The sequence below is a fragment of the Pongo pygmaeus genome, chromosome 11, assembly GCF_028885625.2.
Source record: "Pongo pygmaeus isolate AG05252 chromosome 11, NHGRI_mPonPyg2-v2.0_pri, whole genome shotgun sequence".
Lineage (NCBI taxonomy): Eukaryota > Metazoa > Chordata > Mammalia > Primates > Hominidae > Pongo > Pongo pygmaeus.
In genome coordinates this window covers 69,269,605-69,288,684 of record NC_072384.2, presented here as the reverse complement: position 1 = coordinate 69,288,684, position 19,080 = coordinate 69,269,605, and the positions used below count along the sequence as shown (strand labels likewise).

The window sequence follows — 19,080 nt, the reverse complement described above, 5'->3', positions numbered from 1 at the left end:
CTTTGGCAATTTGAAGTATCTTCATGTCATTGCCCGAGCTTCTGTAGCAATAGTGCCCCCTGCACCAGATGCAGAGTGACAGCCAGTCATTCTTCACTAGTGGGTATTTATGCAGTGGAGGTTTTATGAGGTTAGCAGCGGACTTTTGCCATGTAAAAGGAAAGAAACAGTACCAACATGGCCAGTATTGGAAAAGCACAATTACTCCCACACATTCATTTTCCTGCGTATGCATTTCTGCAGTACCTGGTTTAGATTTACCTAATAGTTGTTAAATAATGTTTTGTGGCAACTAGCTCAAAAGCTTCCATGTGAGCCTCATTGCTAAATTTTAGTCTCCATTTTTAGGGGAAGGCTAAGTTGGAGAGAGGTTCAGAGACGTGTGCAGCTATTTGTAAAACAAATAATTTATAAAGATTTAGTGGGGTGACATCAGCCAGAATGGTGAAATTGGATCTATGCCTGAAATCCTCTCCTCCATAAAATCAACAAGAACAGTGGCAAAAATCATCAATATCGACTTTTTCAGAACTCTGGAAATTAACCAAAGGCTTGCAACAATCTGTAGAGTGTTTACTAAGGAAAAACAGCTGGATTTTTCTAACAACAGCAAGGTTTTTGGCATTTTAACTTGCCATAGTCCTATACTTTTCTCCCAGCCCCATGGCAGCCTGGATAACCACAGCAATCACAGTGAAAAACAGTGACTTAGCAACTTGTAGAGGGGACAAAACAGAATTTGACCCACTCCAAAGCCAGACAACTGTTATTATTCGACATGTCTGATAGTTCCTTGGAAAATCTCACTCATGAGGCTTATTGTTATTTAGTCTGACTTCAAACTCACCAAGTATGTTTGTCAAATGATCAGTGGCAATTTTAAATATCACAGCTATCAGAGGCAGTGCTGTAGTTTGAATGTGTCCTCTAAAAAGCATGTGTGGGAACTTAATCCGCAATGTAAAAATGTTGGAAGGTAGGAACTAATGACAGGTGATAGGCCGTGAGGGCAGAGTAAAGGGATTAATGCCATTATCTGGGGAGTGGGTTCATTATAAAAGTGGGAAAGTTGGCCCTCTTCTCTCTCTCTCTCTGTCTCTGTGTGTGATGTGTGTGTGTGTGTGTGTGTCTGTTGCCCTCTCTTTGCCCTTTTGCCATGTAATGCTGCCCTGTCTTTGCCCTTTTGCCATGTAATGCCTTCCATCATGTTATGATGCGGCAAGAAGGCCCCTGCCAGATGCTGGCACCTTGATACTGGCTTTCTCAGCCTCCAGAACCATGAGCCAATAAATTTCTATTCCTTACGAATTACCCAGTCTCAGGTATTCTGTTATAACAGCATGAAACAGGCAGGCAGTGATACAGTTGGGAGGCAAACAACAAGCTGACCGAAAATCTTAAAAGGATCAGTTGGGAAGTGATATGTCCATAGGGGGCTTTGGAAAGCTCCTGACATATTCCTGGGAATCTAGAAGGCCAAGTGCATGCATAGAGCTACGTACATGCCCAGGAAAGACCTGAAAATGCCTCTCACTTATGACTTACCTTGAGACTCTGTTTAAGAAAGAAGTAGACGCTCAGATGGAGTTGTAAATTGCCTGCCCGAGCATTGAAGGCATGCCTTAATACTCATAGACAGTCCTTTGGCAAAGACTGGGAGACTTGTTAGTTCCAGTCATCCAAAGATATGTCTTTCTAGTTATTAGCTGACCACTAAGCAAACTAGAGACTCCAGTGACTAGAGTGGCCACATGTGACAAAGAATACAGACTACAGAATTGGTTCAGAGAAGTCCTGAAACAAACAACAACAGCAGGAATGAGAAACTTTGGGTGTATGTGGAAATCTGATTTCCAGAGTTGACACATATATGTACAGTTTTTAATAAAAATTATGAAAGATGAAAAGAAATAAAGTATGACCCAAACACAAGAAAAAGGTTTCAATAGAAAGTGTCTTTGAAATGGACTCCACCAAGTTGAAGGCATCCTCAATAATCGTCTTTTGGCTCAGTGGAAGTCTGGCCGTTTTGTGCTCGTTGAATGGGTGGAAGAGGAAAAGGGGGAGTGGAAGTGGTGGGGAGGATGTCTACAGAAGTAGGGGTGGAGAAAAGATAGGAAATCAGAGACCGCCCCCCAACTGACCTAAAACTGTGTAGTTGCAGTTGTTGTAAGCCCAGATGTTGGATTCACTAGATACAAACTTTTGTAAATTTATAGCTATTGTAAATATATTTAAAGAACTAAAACAAAAGTCTAAAGAACTATAGAAAAGTATTAAGAATGTTGTCTTACCAAATAGAGGAAATCAATGAATATTTTAAAAAATTATAAAAAGGAACTGAACAGAAATGTTGGAGTTGAAAAGCACAATAACTGAATTAAAAAATTCAATAGAGGGATCAATAGCAGATTTGAACTTGCAGAAGAAATAATCAGTGAACTTGAAGATAAGTCAATTGAGATTATTCAGTCTCAGAATAATGAGAAAGAAAAAAAGATAAAAGAATGAAGAAAAATAAGCAGATCTTCAGAGAAATGTAGGGCACCAGCAAATATGCCAACATAAATGTAACAAGTTCTGGAAGAAAAAGAGCAGAGAAAGGGGTAGAAAAATTTGAAGAATTAATGGCCAAAAGCTTTCCAAATTTGATGAAAAACATTACACAATCAAAAGGCTCAGTGATCCTCTAAGTATGGTAAACTCAACTCAAAGAGATCAACAGCTGTACACATCATGATAAAACTGTTGAAAGCTAAAGACAGAGAAAATCTTGAAAGCACAGAAGAGAAATGACATTACATAAAAGTAATCCTCAATAAGATTAACAACAAATTTCTTATAAGAAATTATGGAGTCCGGGGGCAGCAGGCTGATATATTCAAAGTACTGAAAGAAAAAGTCTTCAAGAATTCTTTTTTTTTTTTTTTTTTTTTTTGAGACAGAGTCTTGCTCTTGTCACCCAGGCTGGAGTGCAGTGGCATGATCTCAGCTCACTGCAACCTCCGCCTCCCAGGTTCAAGTGATTCTCCTGCCTCAGCCTCCTGAGTAGCTGGGATTACAGGCACCCGCCACCACACCTGGTTAGTAGAGACGAGGTTTTGTACTTTTAGTAGAGACGGGGTTTTGCCATGTTGGCCAGACATGTCTCAAACTCCTGACCTCAGGTGATCCCACCTTCAATTATTAATTGAAAAAATTCTCACAAAGAAAAACTGGGTACCAGATGGCTTCATTGGCTAATTCTACTAAATGTTTAATGAAATATTAACATAAATCCTTCAAAAACTTTTTAAAAAATAAGAGGAAGGAGCACTTTCCAACACATTCTATAAGGGCAGTATTACCCTGATACCAGCATCAGACAAAGATATCACAAGAAAACTATAGATCATTATCCTTTATGAATAGAGATGCAAAAATCTTCAACATAGTTTTAGCACATCAGCTAAATGTGGCACACACCTCCCAGCTACTTGGGATGCTGAAGTGGGAGGACCACTTGAGGCCAGGAATTTGAGGCTGTAATGTGCTATGGACACACTTGTAAATAGCCACTGCGCTCCAGCCTGGGCAACATAGCAAGACCCCATCTCAAAAAATAAGTTAATCAATTAAATAAAATACTAGCAAGCCAAATCCAACAACATATAAAAAATTATTATATACCATGACCAAGTGGTATTTATCCCAAGAATGCAAGGTTTGTTTAAAAACAATTAAGGTAGTACACTGTATAAATAGAATAAATAACAAAACTACATGATTATCCTAATAGAAAAAACATTTGACAAATCTAACATCCATTTATGATAAAAACAACAAACTAGGAATAGAAGGGAATTTTCTTAACCTGATGAAGGGGACCCATGAAAAGCCCATAGCTAACATCATAATTAATGGTGATAGACTGAAAGCCTGATCAGGAAAAGACAAGTATGCCTGCTTTCATCACTTCTGTTTAACACCATACTGGAAATTCTAGCCATGGCATTTAGGCAAGCAAAACAAAAGGCCATCCAGATTGGAAAGGAAGAAATAAAACTTTCTATATTCACAGATGACATGATATTCTATATTAAAAATCCTAAAGAATGTACTAAACATTTATAAGATCTAATAAAGTTTAGTGGCGTTGAAAGATGATCAATTTACAAAATTGTATTTCTGTACACTTGCAATGAACAATCTGATGATGAACTTAAGAAAACAATCCCATTTACAGTAGCACCAAAATACTTAGGAAAAGTTTTTGTTTCTAAAGAAAAATACTTAGGAATAAGCAAAAATTTACCCTTTAAAAAACTACAAAACATTATTGAAAAAATTAAAGATATAAATAAATGGAAAGACATCTCGATATAGTTTGGATGTGTCCTGACCCAAATCTCAACTTGAATTGTATCTCCCAAAATTCCCATGAGTTGTGGGAGGGACCCAGGGGGAGATAATTGAATCATGGGGGCCAGTCTTTCCCGTGCTATTCTTGTGATAGTAATTAAGTCTTACGAGATCAATGGGTTTATCAGGGATTTCCACTTTTGCTTCTTCCTCATTTTCTCTTGCCACAACCATGTAAGAAGTGTCTTTCAACTCCTGCCATGATTCTGAGGCCTCCCCAGCCATGTGGAACTGTAGGTCTAACTAAACCTCTTTTTCCCAGTCTTGGGTATGTCTTTATCAGCAGTGTGAAAACGGACTAATACAGTAAATTGGTACCAGCAGAGTGGGGCACTGCTGAAAAGATAACTGAAAATGTGGAAGCGACTTTGGCACAGGGTAACAGGCAGAGTGGAACAGTTTGAAGAGCTCAGAAGAAGACAGGAAAATGTGGGAAAGTTTGGAACTTCCTAGAGACTTGTTGAATGGCTTTGACCAAAATGCTGATAGTGACATGGACAATAAAATCCAGGCTGAGATGGTCTCAGATGGAGATGAGGAACTTTTTGGAAACTGGAGTAAAGGTGATTCTTGCTATGTTTTAGCAAAAAGAGTAGCGTCATTTTACCTCTGCCCTAGAGATTTGTGGAACTTTGAGAAAGATGATTTAGGGTATCTGGCAGAAGAAATTTCTAAGCAGCAAAGCATTCAAGAGGTGAGTTGGATACTGTTAAGGGCATTCAGTTTTAAAAGGGAAACAGAGCATAAAAATTCAGAAAATTTGTAGCCTGATCTGGCAGAAGAAATTTCTAAGCAGCAAAGCATTCAAGAGGTGAGTTGGGTACTGTTAAGGGCATTCAGTTTCAAAAGGGAAACAGAGCATAAAAATTCAGAAAATTTGTAGCCTGACTATGCAATAGAAAAGAAAAACCAGTTTTCTGGGGAGAAATTCAAGCCAGCTGCAGAAATCTGCATAAGCATCAAGGAGCCTAATGTTAATCCCCAGGACCATGGGGAAAATGTCTCCAGGCCATGTCAGAGACCTTCACAGCAGCCCCTCCTGTCACAGGCCCAGAGATCCAGGAGGAAAAAATGGTTTTATGGGCCAGGCCCAGGGTCCCTGTGCTGTGTGCAGCCTATAGACTTGGTGCCCTGTGTCCCAGCTGCTCCAGCCATGGCTGAAAGGGGCCAATGTAGAGCTCATGCTGTGGCTTCAGAGGGTGGAGGCCCCAAGCCTTGGCAGCTTCCACATGGTGTTGAGCCTGTGGGTGCACAGAAGTCAAGAACTGAGGTTTGGGAACCTCCACCTAGAGTTCAGAAGATGTATGGAAATGCCTGGATGCCCAGGCAAAAGTTTGCTACAGAGGCAGGGCCCTCATGGAGAACCTCTGCTAGGGCAATGCAGAAGGGAATTGTGGGGTCGGAGCTCCCATGTAGAGTCCTTAATGGGGCATTATCTAGTGGAGCTGTGAGAAGAGGGCTACCGTCCTTCAGACCCCAGCATGGTAGATCCACTGACAGCTTGCACCATGCGCCTGGAAAAGCTGCAGACACTCAATGCCAGTCCGTGAAAGCAGCCAGGAGGGAGGCTGTACCCTGCAAGGCCACAGGGGCAGAACTGCCAAAGACCATGGGTACCCCCCTTTTGCATCAGCGTGACCTGAATGTGAGACCTAGAGTCAAAGGAGATCATTTTGGAGCTTTAAAATTTGATTGTCCTGCTGGATTTTGGACTTGCATGGGTCCTGTAGCCCCTTTGTTTTGGCCAATGTCTCCCATTTGGAATGGCTGTATTTACCCAATACCTGTACCCCTATCGGGTATTTACCCTATTGGGGTAAATACCTTTACCCCAATACTGTACCCCTAGTAAGTAACTGCTTGCTTTTGATTTTACAGGCTCGTAGGCAGAAGAGACTTGCCTTGTCTCAGATGAGACTTTGGACTATGGACTTTTGGGTTAATGCTGAAATGAGTTAAGACTTTGGGGGACTGTTGTGAAGGCATGATTGGTTTTGAAATGTGAGGACATGAGATTTAGAGGGGGCCAGGGACAGAATGATATGGTTTGGCTGTGTCCCCACCCAAATCTCAACTTGATTTCTCCCAGAATTCCTACATGTTGTGGGAGGGACCCAGGGAGAGGTAATTGAATCATGGGGGCTGGTCTTTACCATGCCATTCTTATAATAGTGAATACGTCTCATGAGATCTGATGGGATTATCAGGGCCTTCCGCTTTTGCTTCTTCCTCGTTTTCTCTTGCTGCCACCATGTAAGAAGTGCCTTTCGCCTCTCACCATGATTCTGAGGCCTCCCCAGCCATGTGGAACTGTTAAGTCCAACTAAACCTTTTTTTCTGTCCAGTCTCGGGTATGTCTTTATCAGCAGCATGAAAATAGACTAATACACATTTCATGTTAATGGGCTGGGAAATTTAGTATTGTTAAGATGGTTTGAATATTTGTCCCCTTCAAAACTCATGTTGAAAATTAATTCCCAAAATGACAGTATTGAGAGGTGGGGCCTTTAAGAAGTGATTGGGTCATGAGGGATCTGCTCTCATGAATGGATTAGAAATGGGGTCTTGCTGTGAATGGATTAATGGCTTATGCTGGAAGTGGGACTGTTGGCTTCATAAGAAGAGGAAGAGAGATCTGAGCTAGCATCCTCAGCCCCTTTGCCATATGATGCCCTGCATTACTTCCAGACTGCAGAGAGACCTTACCAGCAAGAAAGCCCTCACCAAATGCAGCCCCTCAACCTTACACTTCTGAGACTCTATAATTCTAAGAAATAAAATCCTTTTCTTTATAAATTATCTAGTTTCAGATATTCTGTTAAAGCAACAGAAAATGGACTAAGACAGATGGCAATACTTCCCAAATTGATCTACACATTCAACACAATTCCTATCAAAATTGTACTTGGCTTTTTTGTTGATATCGACAAGCTGATCTTAGAATTCATATGGAAATGAAAAAGACAATAGAATAGCTAAAACAATTTTGAATCAGAAGAAATATTAATAAGTAGGAGAACTCATACTTCATGATATTAAGACTTACTACAAAGCTACACTCATTGGCTGGACATGGGAATGTGCACCTATAGTCCCAGCTACTCAGGTGGTTGTGGCCAGAAGGATCACTTGAGACCAGGAGTTCAAGGGTGTAGTGCACAATGGTTGTGCTTATGAATAGCCGCTGCACTCCAGCCAGGGCTACATAGAGAGACCCTGTTTCTTTTTTTTTTTTTTTTTTATTATACTTAAGTTTTAGGGTACATGTGCACAATGTGCAGGTTAGTTACATATGTATACATGTGCCATGCTGATGTGCTGCACCCATTAACTCGCCATTTAACATTAGGTATATCTCCTAATGCTATCCCTCCCCTCTCCCCCCACCCCACAACAGTCCCCAGAGTGTGATGTTCCCCTTCCTGTGTCCATGTGTTCTCATTGTTCAATTCCCATCTATGAGTGAGAACATGCGGTGTTTGGTTTTTTGTCCTTACGATAGTTTACTGAGAATGATGATTTCCAATTTCATCTGTGTCCCTACAAAGGACATGAACTCATCATTTTTTATGGCTGCATAGTATTCCATGGTGTATATGTGCCACATTTTCTTAATCCAGTCTATCATTGTTGGACATTTGGGTTGGTTCCAAGTCTTTGCTATTGTGAATAGTGCCGCAGTAAACATACGTGTGCATGTGTCTTTATAGCAGCATGATTTATAGTCCTTTGGGTATATACCCAGTAATGGGATGGCTGGATCAAATGGTATTTCTAGTTCTAGATCCCTGAGGAATCGCCCCACTGACTTCTACAATGGGACTAGTTTACAGTCCCACCAACAGTGTAAAAGTGTTCCTATTTCTCCACATCCTCTCCAGCACCTGTTGTTTCCTGACTTTTTAATGATTGCCATTCTAACTGTTGTGAGATGGTATCTCATTGTGGTTTTGATTTGCATTTCTCTGATGGCCAGTGATGATGAGCATTTTTTCATGTGTCTTTTGGCTGCATAAATGTCTTCTTTTGAGAAGTGGAGAGACCCTGTTTCTAAAAACAATTAAAAAAAAAAAGAGATTGTGGTGTTGGCTTAAGGAAAGACATATAGATGAGTGTAATGAAATAATAGAAATAATGAAATAAACCCATACATCTGTACTAAGTGGGTTTTGACAAGAATGTTAATGCAATGGGGAAAGAGTAGAATTTTTAACAAATGGTGCTGGGATAAGTGAATATCCATATGCAAATAATGAATTTTGACTCCCAAATTTACAGACACCTCACACCACATACAAATATTAGTTTGAAATGAATCATATAACTAAATGTAAAAGCTAGAACTATAAAACTATTAGAAGAAAACTTACACATACATCTTTATTATCTTGGATTAGGCAACAATTTCTTAGATATGACACCAGAAGCACAATCAACCCAAGAAAAATAGATTTGGCCTTCCTCAAAATTGAAAACTTTAGTGTTAATACATCAAAGAACACTATCAAAAAGTGCAAATACATCCACCGAATGGGAGAAGATATTTGTAAATTATATATATGCTAAGGATCTATAATCCAGATTATAAAGAATTCTTACAACTCAACAATAAAAAGACAGCCCATTTTTAAAAAGGGACAAATGATTTGAACTGATATTTCTCCAAACAAGATGTACAAATAGCCAATAAGCACATGAAATGATGCTCAACTTCATTAGCTATTATAGAAATACAAATCAACACTACAGTGAGATACTACTTCCCACCCACTAGGATGAGTGAAAAAATAAAGGGACAGTAATAACTGTTGGGAAGGATGTGGAGAAACTGAAACCTTCATATGTTGTTAGTGGAAATGTAAAATAGTACAGCTACTTTGAAAAACAATTTGGTACTTTCTCAAAATGTTAAATATGGAGTTATAATTATGTTCCTAAGCATATACCAAAGATGATGAAAAACATATGTCCACACAAAAACCTGTGAATGTTCATAACAGAATTATTCATAATAGTCAAAAGGTGGAAACACCCCTAATGTCCATCAGCTGATGAATGGATAAACAAAATGTGGTACATCTATAGAATGGAATATTACTCAGCCATAAAAAGGAATTAGGGCCAGGCGTGGTTGCTCACACCTGTAATCGCAGCACTTTGGGGGGCCAAGGCAGGTGGATCACTTGAGGCCAGGAGTTTGAGACCAGCCTGGCCAACACAGTGAAACCCCATGTCTACTAAAAATACAAAAAAAATTAGCTGGGCGTGGTGGTGCACGACTGTAGTCCCAGCTACTTGGGAGGCTAGGCAGGAGAATTGCTTGAGCCCGAGAGATGGAGGTTGCAGTGAGCCGAGATTGTGCCACCGCTCTCCAGCCTGGGCGATGGAGACAGACTCATCTCAACAACAACAACAATAACAACAACAACAACAGCAACAACAACAACAACAAAAAGGAATCAAGTATTGATACATTCTACAATGTGAATGAACCTTGAAAATGTTATTTGAGTGAAATAAGCCATATATAAAATGCCACATATTGTATGATTCCATGCACATGAAATGTCTCAAATGGGCAAATCCGTAGAGCCAGAAAGTAGATTAGTGGTTACCAGGAGCTATGAGGAGGAGAAGGCTGCTAATGCCTACAGAGTTTCCTTCTGGAGTGATGAAAATGTTCTGAATTAGATAGTAGTGATAGTTGCCCAGCTTTGACAGTAGAGTAAAAACCATTGAATGCTACTCTTCACAGTGACGGGTTTTTATGTGTATTATAACTCAATAAAAAGTTTATCTAATCCATGGAAAATGTGTCAATATGGCAGGCACATGGACTGACTTTAGACACTTTTAGGTAACTTGCCACTGCTTTTGTCCCCTCTCTCCTGCTTGCGAGTCTGCCTATTTATATTCTCTCTCTGTCCATCTGTCTCTGTCTTTCATGTCCCTTCATTCAGCTGTGGCCTGCCCTTCTTCAACTTCTCTAACAGCCTCTACTGACATTGTATGAGAGCTACTGTGGGGTAGGAATCTTGGAAGTAAGATTGCCCTCTAAGAGCTAAATTTTACATCAACCAGTGGATTAAAGTGGGGATATATGAAATCATCTATAGCTCTGATCTCAACCAGGGCTCTCCTCATCTTCAAAGATATGGGGAACTTGCCCCAACTTCAGTGGCCCGAGATAGTAAAAAGCCTTTCCCAAGCTTTCTGTGGGCTTTTTTTTTCTTTGTGGTTACCCAACTCTATTCCCACATTTGTGGTTTTTCTCTTTGTTCCTGTATCAGAGTCCATGAAAAGATCTACTTGAATAAAACATCCTGTGAACAGTTACTCTACTAAAGATTTGAGATGTCAAAGAGGAGGGATCACACTTTGCAGTGCATAGCTTTCTAACATCCTGTTCTCCTGCCACCGCTGCCAAGGCCCACTTACCACTGTATACTTTGTGGAGAGCAGCTCCTGCCAAAATAGGCCATGTGCTATACTGACCCTCTTTAGAATTTTAGTGAATTAAGTTTAGAATGACTCTTGGGTCAGGCAAAGATATTAACATGCCTAGCAATTTGTTAATCAAAAGAAGGATGGTTTAACTTAGAGGCCGTTGTTTGGTTAGCTTCTGATTGCAGGTAACACAAGCCAAGTTGAGCTGGTTTAGGCAAAATAAAAGAAATTTGTTACAAGGCTGTAAGGATGTATTGGTCATGACTCTAAGTAGAACAGTGTTCTGAATCAAGTTACACCGCAATCCCCAGATACGGGAGACACAGTATTCTCCTTTTTATTGTAACTACTGTGAGTTAGATTAGTCATTTGCAACTAAAGAGTCATGATGATACTCTTTGCAACTAAAGAGTCATGATAAAGTCAGCTTTGTTTGGCTTTATTCTGCATGCAGAGGTTTGGTATATGGTAGGCAAGATAGTGCCTGTGGTTGTAAACTCACACTTTAGTTTAGTCACCAAGTTCTCACCTCTACCTGCCTTAATTTAAACCCCAAGAAGACTTTATTTGGTCCTAATGGCTTTTCTTTCAGTATCTTTCTCTTTCCGGAACTATGTGATTTTCTTGCTTCTGCCTTTCTCTCTACTTGTTTCATTCTTCTCCTCATACTAATAGTAAAAATAATAATAGCTAATATTTGTTGAGAACATATTATATACCAGGCGCTAGTCTTAAATTCTTTACATACAGTAGATACTGTTAATGACCCCAGTTTGCAATTAAGGAAACAGATTCAGAAGGGTAAAATAATTTTATCTAGATTCATATAGTTAATATATGGTACGTTCAGAAAAAGTTCAGGTAGTCTGACTCCAGAATCCACACTCTTACCCACCCTGCTGTCCTACCTTTGTTATGCCTGTGGCCACCCATCATTGTTCAAACGCCTTTCCTATTTTGGTGAATTTCCTTCCTTTGATGTCTTACCTCCTTAAGATAGAAGGCAGAATTCACTTTTTCAGCCGCCCTTACAGTTAGAGTGCAAGCATGGGACAAAGACTCAGCCAATCAATTTTACATATGCCAGATTTATATTCTGAAGAGAGCAATATAACGAAGTAAACAGCATGTTGAATCAGCTTGTGTGTGTGTGTGTGTGTGTGTGTGTCTGTGTAGAAAATGGCAACAACAGAGTACCAATTTCAGAGGCAACAGTGGTGAAGATTCAAGTATTCAAGTATATGGTATCCAGTGGGGCAAGTTGTAAATGGGGCAAGTTGAGATGACCACACAAAGCCAGTTGCCATGGGCCCTCACTGGAACCTCATGATGTGGTTTGTATGATGTCTTGCATATATAGCTTATAAGGATGACTATGGCTTTCTAGGAGATTGAGTCCATTACTTTAATGCCCCTTAATTAATTCCTTTTCTGCCTAAACTAGTTAGAGTAAGTTTGGCTGTTAGTAATTAAGAACCTTGATTGATTAAAAGGGTAGGACCGTTTTTCCAAGGAGATCTGTTATGAGTTCCACTGTGTCATTTAGGATGCTTTGAATTCATATAACGGAACACCCAACTCAATCATCTTCAAAAATAAGAACATTTTTTAACTTTATAACAGGAACTCCAGGCTTCAGGTAGTTGATTAGCAGAATAATGAGATCATCATTGCCTCAGATTCTCTCGTTGTTTCTTCTTTGCAGTAACAGCTTCTTTGCAATAATAGCTTCATTCAAGGCTGGTTTCTCTTCTGGTCATAGCTGTTTATCTGTCTTTCTTTCTTCCTTGTTCGTACTTAGCTTGAGAGTCTTTTGGATATCTCTCCCAGAAGAACAAGGAAGAACTTTTCTAAAAGTTGCAAGTAAACCTTTTGTCCTGTTTCTTTGCTTTTTAAAGAAATAATGATTGACAATGGAGATACAAGTGTTCTTAAACCAATTAGGCCCACCCTGGGACTATAGTGAGTTCTCCAAATTACGTTGCTGCTGCTCAGTGGGAAGAGGTTGAATAGAGTCAGTCATAGTGCCTACAGCCCCAAAAGATGAACACCCACAAAGTTATCCATTTATAAACTGCCACTTTGTTAACTTTGAAAAATACTTTTATAACAAGCTGTTGGGATAGGTATTACTAGGAGATCTCTATTTTAAAGATGAGGATACTGAGATTCCAAAAAGTTAAATGACTTGCCCAAGTTTACACAGTAAGGAAGTGATTAAGCAAGGACTCAAATATATGCCTTCTGATTTCAAGGCTTTGTATTTTTTTTTTCACTTAATCATAGCTGTTCTTAGGATAACAAGAGTAAATTAAGTATTTGAAATAATTTCCAGTTATCATGCCAATATCCGAACTTCTGAGACGAATATCACTTAAACTGTTCCTGTAAGTCTTTAATAATCATTTTTTACAATTTATTAGAAATAAGAAAGTCTGAAGAAGATCAAGTTCTCTATCTGCCTCTTCTACCTAGCAAAGTAGATCTCCAGCAGGTCACCATAATTCCACACAATGAGTGGAAAAGGATTCAAGATAGCCTTGACAGGTTGACAAGAGAAGCAGCATGCCTCCGTGCAGAAAGAAAGGCAAAGAAAGAAATGCATTTGCGATCTCAAGAAGTGGTAAAACATTGGACTAATACATATGCAGTAAGTATTAACCATCCAGGAGTACACATGCACTGAAGACTTACTCTTGTTTCTTAGTACTCTTATGCTTCTTTTTACAAATTTTTTTTACATGTAAAATTTTATAAAAATGCATTGAAACACATTTTCAACAGTGTTATTTAGGTATAAGTGATATACAATGAATTGGACATATTTAAAATGTACAATCCTATAATTTTGACATATGTATAAACCCCCAAAACCATCATTACTATTAGGATAATGAACATGTTCTTCACCCCAAAATTTCCTCATGACCTGTTTTATTCCCTCTCATTCCTCCCTGCTCCTCCTCCGGATCCTTAGGTAACCACTGATCTGCTTCCTATTACAGATTTCATTCAACACAATTACTTTGAGATTCATTCATGTTGTGGGTATCAATTGTTAATTTTTATTGCTGAATCGTATTCCATTGTATGGATATACCACAGTTTGTTTATTTGGTCACTTTTTGATGGTTGACATCAATGAAACGTTGACATTTCAGCTGTTTCCCTTTTTGGCTATTACAAACAAAGCTGCTATGAACATTCACATATAAGTCTATGTATGGACATATGCTTCCATTTCTCTTAGTAAATATCTTCGTGTAGAATAGCTGTCTTTTATGATAGGTGTATATTTAACTTTGTAAGAAATTTCCAAACTGTTATCCAAAGTAGTTGTAATTTTGCATTCCCAATAGTAATCTTTGAGAGTTCTGTTTCCTCTCCATCCTCAACAACACTTGGTATAGTTGGCCTTTTTAATTATAAACATTCTAATAGGTGTGAAATATCTCATTATAGTTTTAATTTGAATTTCTCTAAGTAAAAATGATGTTGAATACCTCTTCCTGAACTTATTTTCTACCAGTATATCTTCTTTGGTGATGTATCCATTCAAATATTTTTCCCATTTTAAAATTAGTTTTATCGTTGAGCTTAGATAATTTTTAAACTATATTCCAAATACAAATTCATTATTAGGTATTTGACTTGAAAATATTTTCTCCCACTCTATGTCTTGACTTTTCATTTCCTTACTGTGTCTTTTGAAAAGCAAAAGTTTTTACTTTTAGTGAAGTATGGTTTATCAGTTTTTCTTGTATATATCATTCTTTTAGTGGCTTATCCAAGAAATCTTTACCTAATCTAATGTCATAAAGATTTTCTCCTATGTTTTCTTTTAGAAGTTTTAAAATTTTATATTTCATCAAATACCGCATGTTCTCATTTGTAAGTGGGAGGTAAATGCTGAGTACACATGGACACAAAGAAGGTAACAGTAGACACTGGCACCTTTTTTTTTTTTTTTTTTTTTGAGATGGAGTCTCGCTCTGTCGCCCAGGCTAGAGTGCAGTGGCGCAATCTCGGCTCACTGCAAGCTCCACCTCCAGGGTTCACGCCATTCTCCTGCCTCAGCCTCCTGAGCAGCTGGGACTACAGGCATCCGCAACCATGCCTGGGTAATTTTTTGTATTTTTTTTTTGTAGAGACGGGTTTTCACCGTGTTAGCTAGGATGGTCTTGATCTCCTGACCTCGTGATCCACCCACCTCGGCCTCCCAAAGTGCTGGGATTACAGGCCTGAGCCACTGCGCCCAGCCGACACTGGCACCTGCTTAAGGATGGAGGAGGGTGGGAGGAAGATGACGACTGGATATTATGCTGATTACCTGGGTGACAAAATTATCTGCACACCAAATCCTCGTGACATGCAATTTACCTGTGTAACAAACCTGCACATGTAACCTTTGAACCTAAAATAAAAGTTGGAGAGAAATATATATTTTTTGGTTTCCTGTATAGGTCTATGAACCATTTTAAATATATGCTTATATGCAGTGAGGTATTGATTTTTTTTGTTTTTGTGTATGAAGATCAATTTTTCTTGCATAATTTATTGAAAATAACATTCTTTATCCACTGCATTGCCTTTGAACTTTTTTTGAAAATCCACTTGCGTATATATATTCAGGCGACATTTCTGCACTATCTATTCTGTTTTATTGCTCTATTTATCTGTCTTCAATAATACACTGTCTTGATGACTGTAGATTTAATAATAGGTCTTGAAATCAGTTCTTTTTCAAAGTTATTTTCGCTATTCTAGGTCCTTTGCACATCCTTATGATTCTTTTAATTTTAATTTTTTATTTATTTTTTATTTATTTGAAACGGAGTCTCACTCTGTCGCCTAGTCTGGAGTGCAGTGGTGCGATCTCGGCTCACTGCAACCTCTACCTCCCGGGTTCAAGCAATTCTCCTGCCTCAGCCTCCTGAGTAGCTGGGACTACAGGCCCGCACCATCATGCCCGGCTAATTTTTGTATTTTTAGTAGAGACGGGGTTTCACCATGTTGGCCAGGCTGGTCTCGAACTCCTGACTTCAAGTGATCTGCCAGCCTTGGCCTCCCAAAGTGCCAGGATTACAGGCGTGAGACACTGCACCTGGCCGTTATGAAATTTACAATTTGCTTGTCAATTCATGCAAAAAAGCCAGCTGGAATTTTTATTGGGATTGTGTTGAATCTCTAGATCAATTTGGAGATAGTTACATTTTGACAATATTGAATCTTCTGAACCATGAACATACTCTCTCCATTTGTTTAAGACTTAATTTCTTTCTTTCTTTTTTTTTTTTTTTTTGCGACGGAGTTTTGCTTTTGTTGCCCAGGCTGGAGTGTAATGGCAAGGTCTCGGCTCACTGCAACCTCCGCCTCCCAGGTTCAAGCAATTCTCCTGCCTCAGTCTCCTGGAGTAGCTGAGATTACAGGCATGTGCCACCACGCCTGGCTAATTTTGTATTTTTAGTAGAGACAGGGTTTCTTTATGTTGGTCAGGCTGGTCTCGAACTCCCGACCTCAGGTGATCCGCCCACCTCGGCCTCCAAAGTGCTGGGATTACAGGCGTGAGCCACCGCGCCCAGCCTAAGTCTTATTTTCCGTCAGCAGTGTTTTATAGTTTTCAGTATATTGGTTTTATACATCTTTCGTTGGATTTATCCCTAAATATTTCATATTTTTAATATTATGGTAAATGGTATTTTTAAAAGTGTCAATCTGCTATTGTTAGCTTTAGAAATACAGTAAATATTTCCTGTATTGATCTGGTTTCCTGCAACATGGCTAATCTCACTAATTAGTTCTAGTCCCTTCTTGGTAGATTCCATCAGATTTCCTACATAGACAATCATGGCATCAGAGAATAAAGACAGTTTTAATTCTTTTTTTTCCAATCTGGATGCCCATTTCTTTTTCTTGACTTACTGCGCTTGCTAGAAGCTCCAATATGATATTGAATAAATGTAGTGAAGGTAGATATTCTTGCCTTATTCCTGACTTTGGGGAAAAAGTACTCATTCTTTCATCTTTAAGTATGATGCTAAGTGTATGGTTTTTGTAGATGTCCCTAATCAAGTTGAAGTTGCCTTCTATATCGAAATTGTTGAGTGTTTTGGTTCTTTTAAAATCAGAAATGGATGTTAGATTTTTTAAAGTACTTTTTTTGATGTCTATTGAGATTATCACGAGGTTCTTATTTTCTAGTTTGTTAAAATTGTGAATTACATTGATTGATTTTTAAATATTCAACCAAGCTTGCATTCCTAAGATAAAACCCCATTGGTCTTAATGTATTATCCTTTTGATGGATTGAATTTGCTAAAATGTTATTAATTTCTGTATCTGTGTTCATGAGGGATATTGGTCCATAGTTTTCTTGAAATATCTTTATCTAGTTTGAGTATCAGAGTAGTGCTGTTTATTGTTACGATGCAGGATTGCGCAGAAAGCCAGAGTATTCGAAACTGTGAAGAATCAAGGCAGCTTCTCGTCATTGGCCTCTGATTTGTCTGTCTCGCCTGCCTCTTCCTCTCTCCGGAACTGCATAGTACTTTTGCTGTGCTCCTCTCTGTGCATCTGCTAGCCTCCCTCTACCTGAGGGTTACAGTAGCCCAGTTTAGCTCCTTATGCATGAATGGGAAACTTCTTTGAAATGGGAAGGTGTCCCCTGACTCCTTTTATTATCTCACCTGGGGAGAAATGCTGGGAAAAGGTAATCCCTCCCTCCACCCTACTTTTCTCCATTGTTTGAGGCACTGAGAGGCAGGGTTATTTTTGTTTTATGATAGAATTATTAAAACTACAGATAGGCATAAACTTAGTCTAGAGAGTTCTCACTTGTTATTTTTTCTTTTTAACATTGCCTGTTTCCTTACTTTGTTGCAGTATACATTATTTATCTTTGGGAAAGGACATAGAAAACTTATAGTACCTTGCTTTAGGAACAATGGTCATAATTTATTAATTATCTTTCTTTTCTCAAAGAGGGAAGAATTATATGATGGACTAATATATGTAACATATGACATTCTGAAAAAGGCAAAACTATAGGGAGAGGAAACAGATCAGTGGTTGCCAGGGCCTACAGGTAGGGGGAGTGGTTGACTGTAAGACATGACGGGATTTTTTGGGAGGATGGAACTATTTTGTAAGTGACTGTATGCATTTGTAAACTCTACACTATAAGGGCACATGTAAATTATAATATAGAAAACTTGATTTTAAAAAGGTCCCTGGTACATAAAGGGATAGGGGATGGGGATATATCCTTTTTTTTTTTTTTTTAACACAGAAGTAGCACATGTAACGCTTTAACTCTCCATGGGTATTAAAGATGAATAATAAATGATGATTCATCTTACCAGCAAGACTGTCTGTAAACCCATAGTAGTAAAAACTATGATATAGACACGGAGAATGACAAAATAATAGGTCAGAAGAGAGAACCTAGAAACAAACCCATGTTATATATAGGAACTTGACATATGACAAAAATGTCATTGCAAATAGGAAAGGAAAGGGTGGGAATTCAACAACTGATACTGGGATAATTGGCATATGAAAGAGATTAAATTACATCTCAGTAGTACAGAATACAGAAAAATGGATTTCAGCCAGACTAAACACCAAAGTTTAAAAGGCAAAATACTAAAACTTTTAACATAAATAATAGAATATCTTCAGGATATCAGAGTAAACAAGGTTTTCTTAGGACATAGGAAATAGGACCAATAAGGAAAAGGAAGACCTCATATGACATGAGGAGTGGAGGCCTCAGAGTTATAGAAGAGCATATAAAATATACAACTGTTGATTTTTTAAAGGAGCAAAAGTAGTGAGATATATATTTATTGTGTAACTGTGGAGAGGAACTTTGGAAGTAAACAAAAGAAACTAATAGCGGTTATCTTAGAATGAGAGGAGATTGCAGATGGGTTGGAAGGTGATATAGTTTGGATGTGTGTCCCCATTCAGATATCATATTGAAATGTAATTCCCAGTGTTGGAGGTGGGGCCTGCTGGGAGGTGAGGGGATCATGGGGGCAGATTTCTCATGAATGGTTTAGCACCATCCCCATTGGTACTATCCTCGAAATAGTGACTGTTCTCATGAGATGTGGTTATTTAAAAGTGTGTAGCACCTCCTCCTTTCACTTTCTTGTTTCTGCTCTGGCCATGACATGCCTGCTCCCCCTTTGCCTTCCACCACAATTGTAAGTTTCCTGAGGCCTCTCC

At 38.8% G+C, this 19,080-nt stretch overlaps 1 protein-coding gene across 3 annotated transcripts in view; it reads left to right on the top strand.

Annotated features, from left to right (window-relative positions):
• The window catches only part of CFAP210 (cilia and flagella associated protein 210), a 53,924-nt gene that overhangs the window by 879 nt on the left and 33,965 nt on the right, over positions 1-19,080 (top strand). Inside the window, exons 1-3 of one of the 3 annotated variants that reach the window (XM_054476964.2) lie at positions 12,185-12,297; positions 13,135-13,235; positions 13,324-13,498. In XM_054476964.2, coding sequence (XP_054332939.1) covers positions 13,189-13,235; positions 13,324-13,498 — 222 coding nt within the window. In that variant the 5' untranslated portion in view covers positions 12,185-12,297; positions 13,135-13,188. Of the gene's footprint in view, positions 1-12,184; positions 12,298-13,134; positions 13,236-13,271; positions 13,499-19,080 lie in introns of those variants that run through there. The other 2 variants (XM_054476965.2, XM_054476963.2) reach the window with 2 other exon arrangements.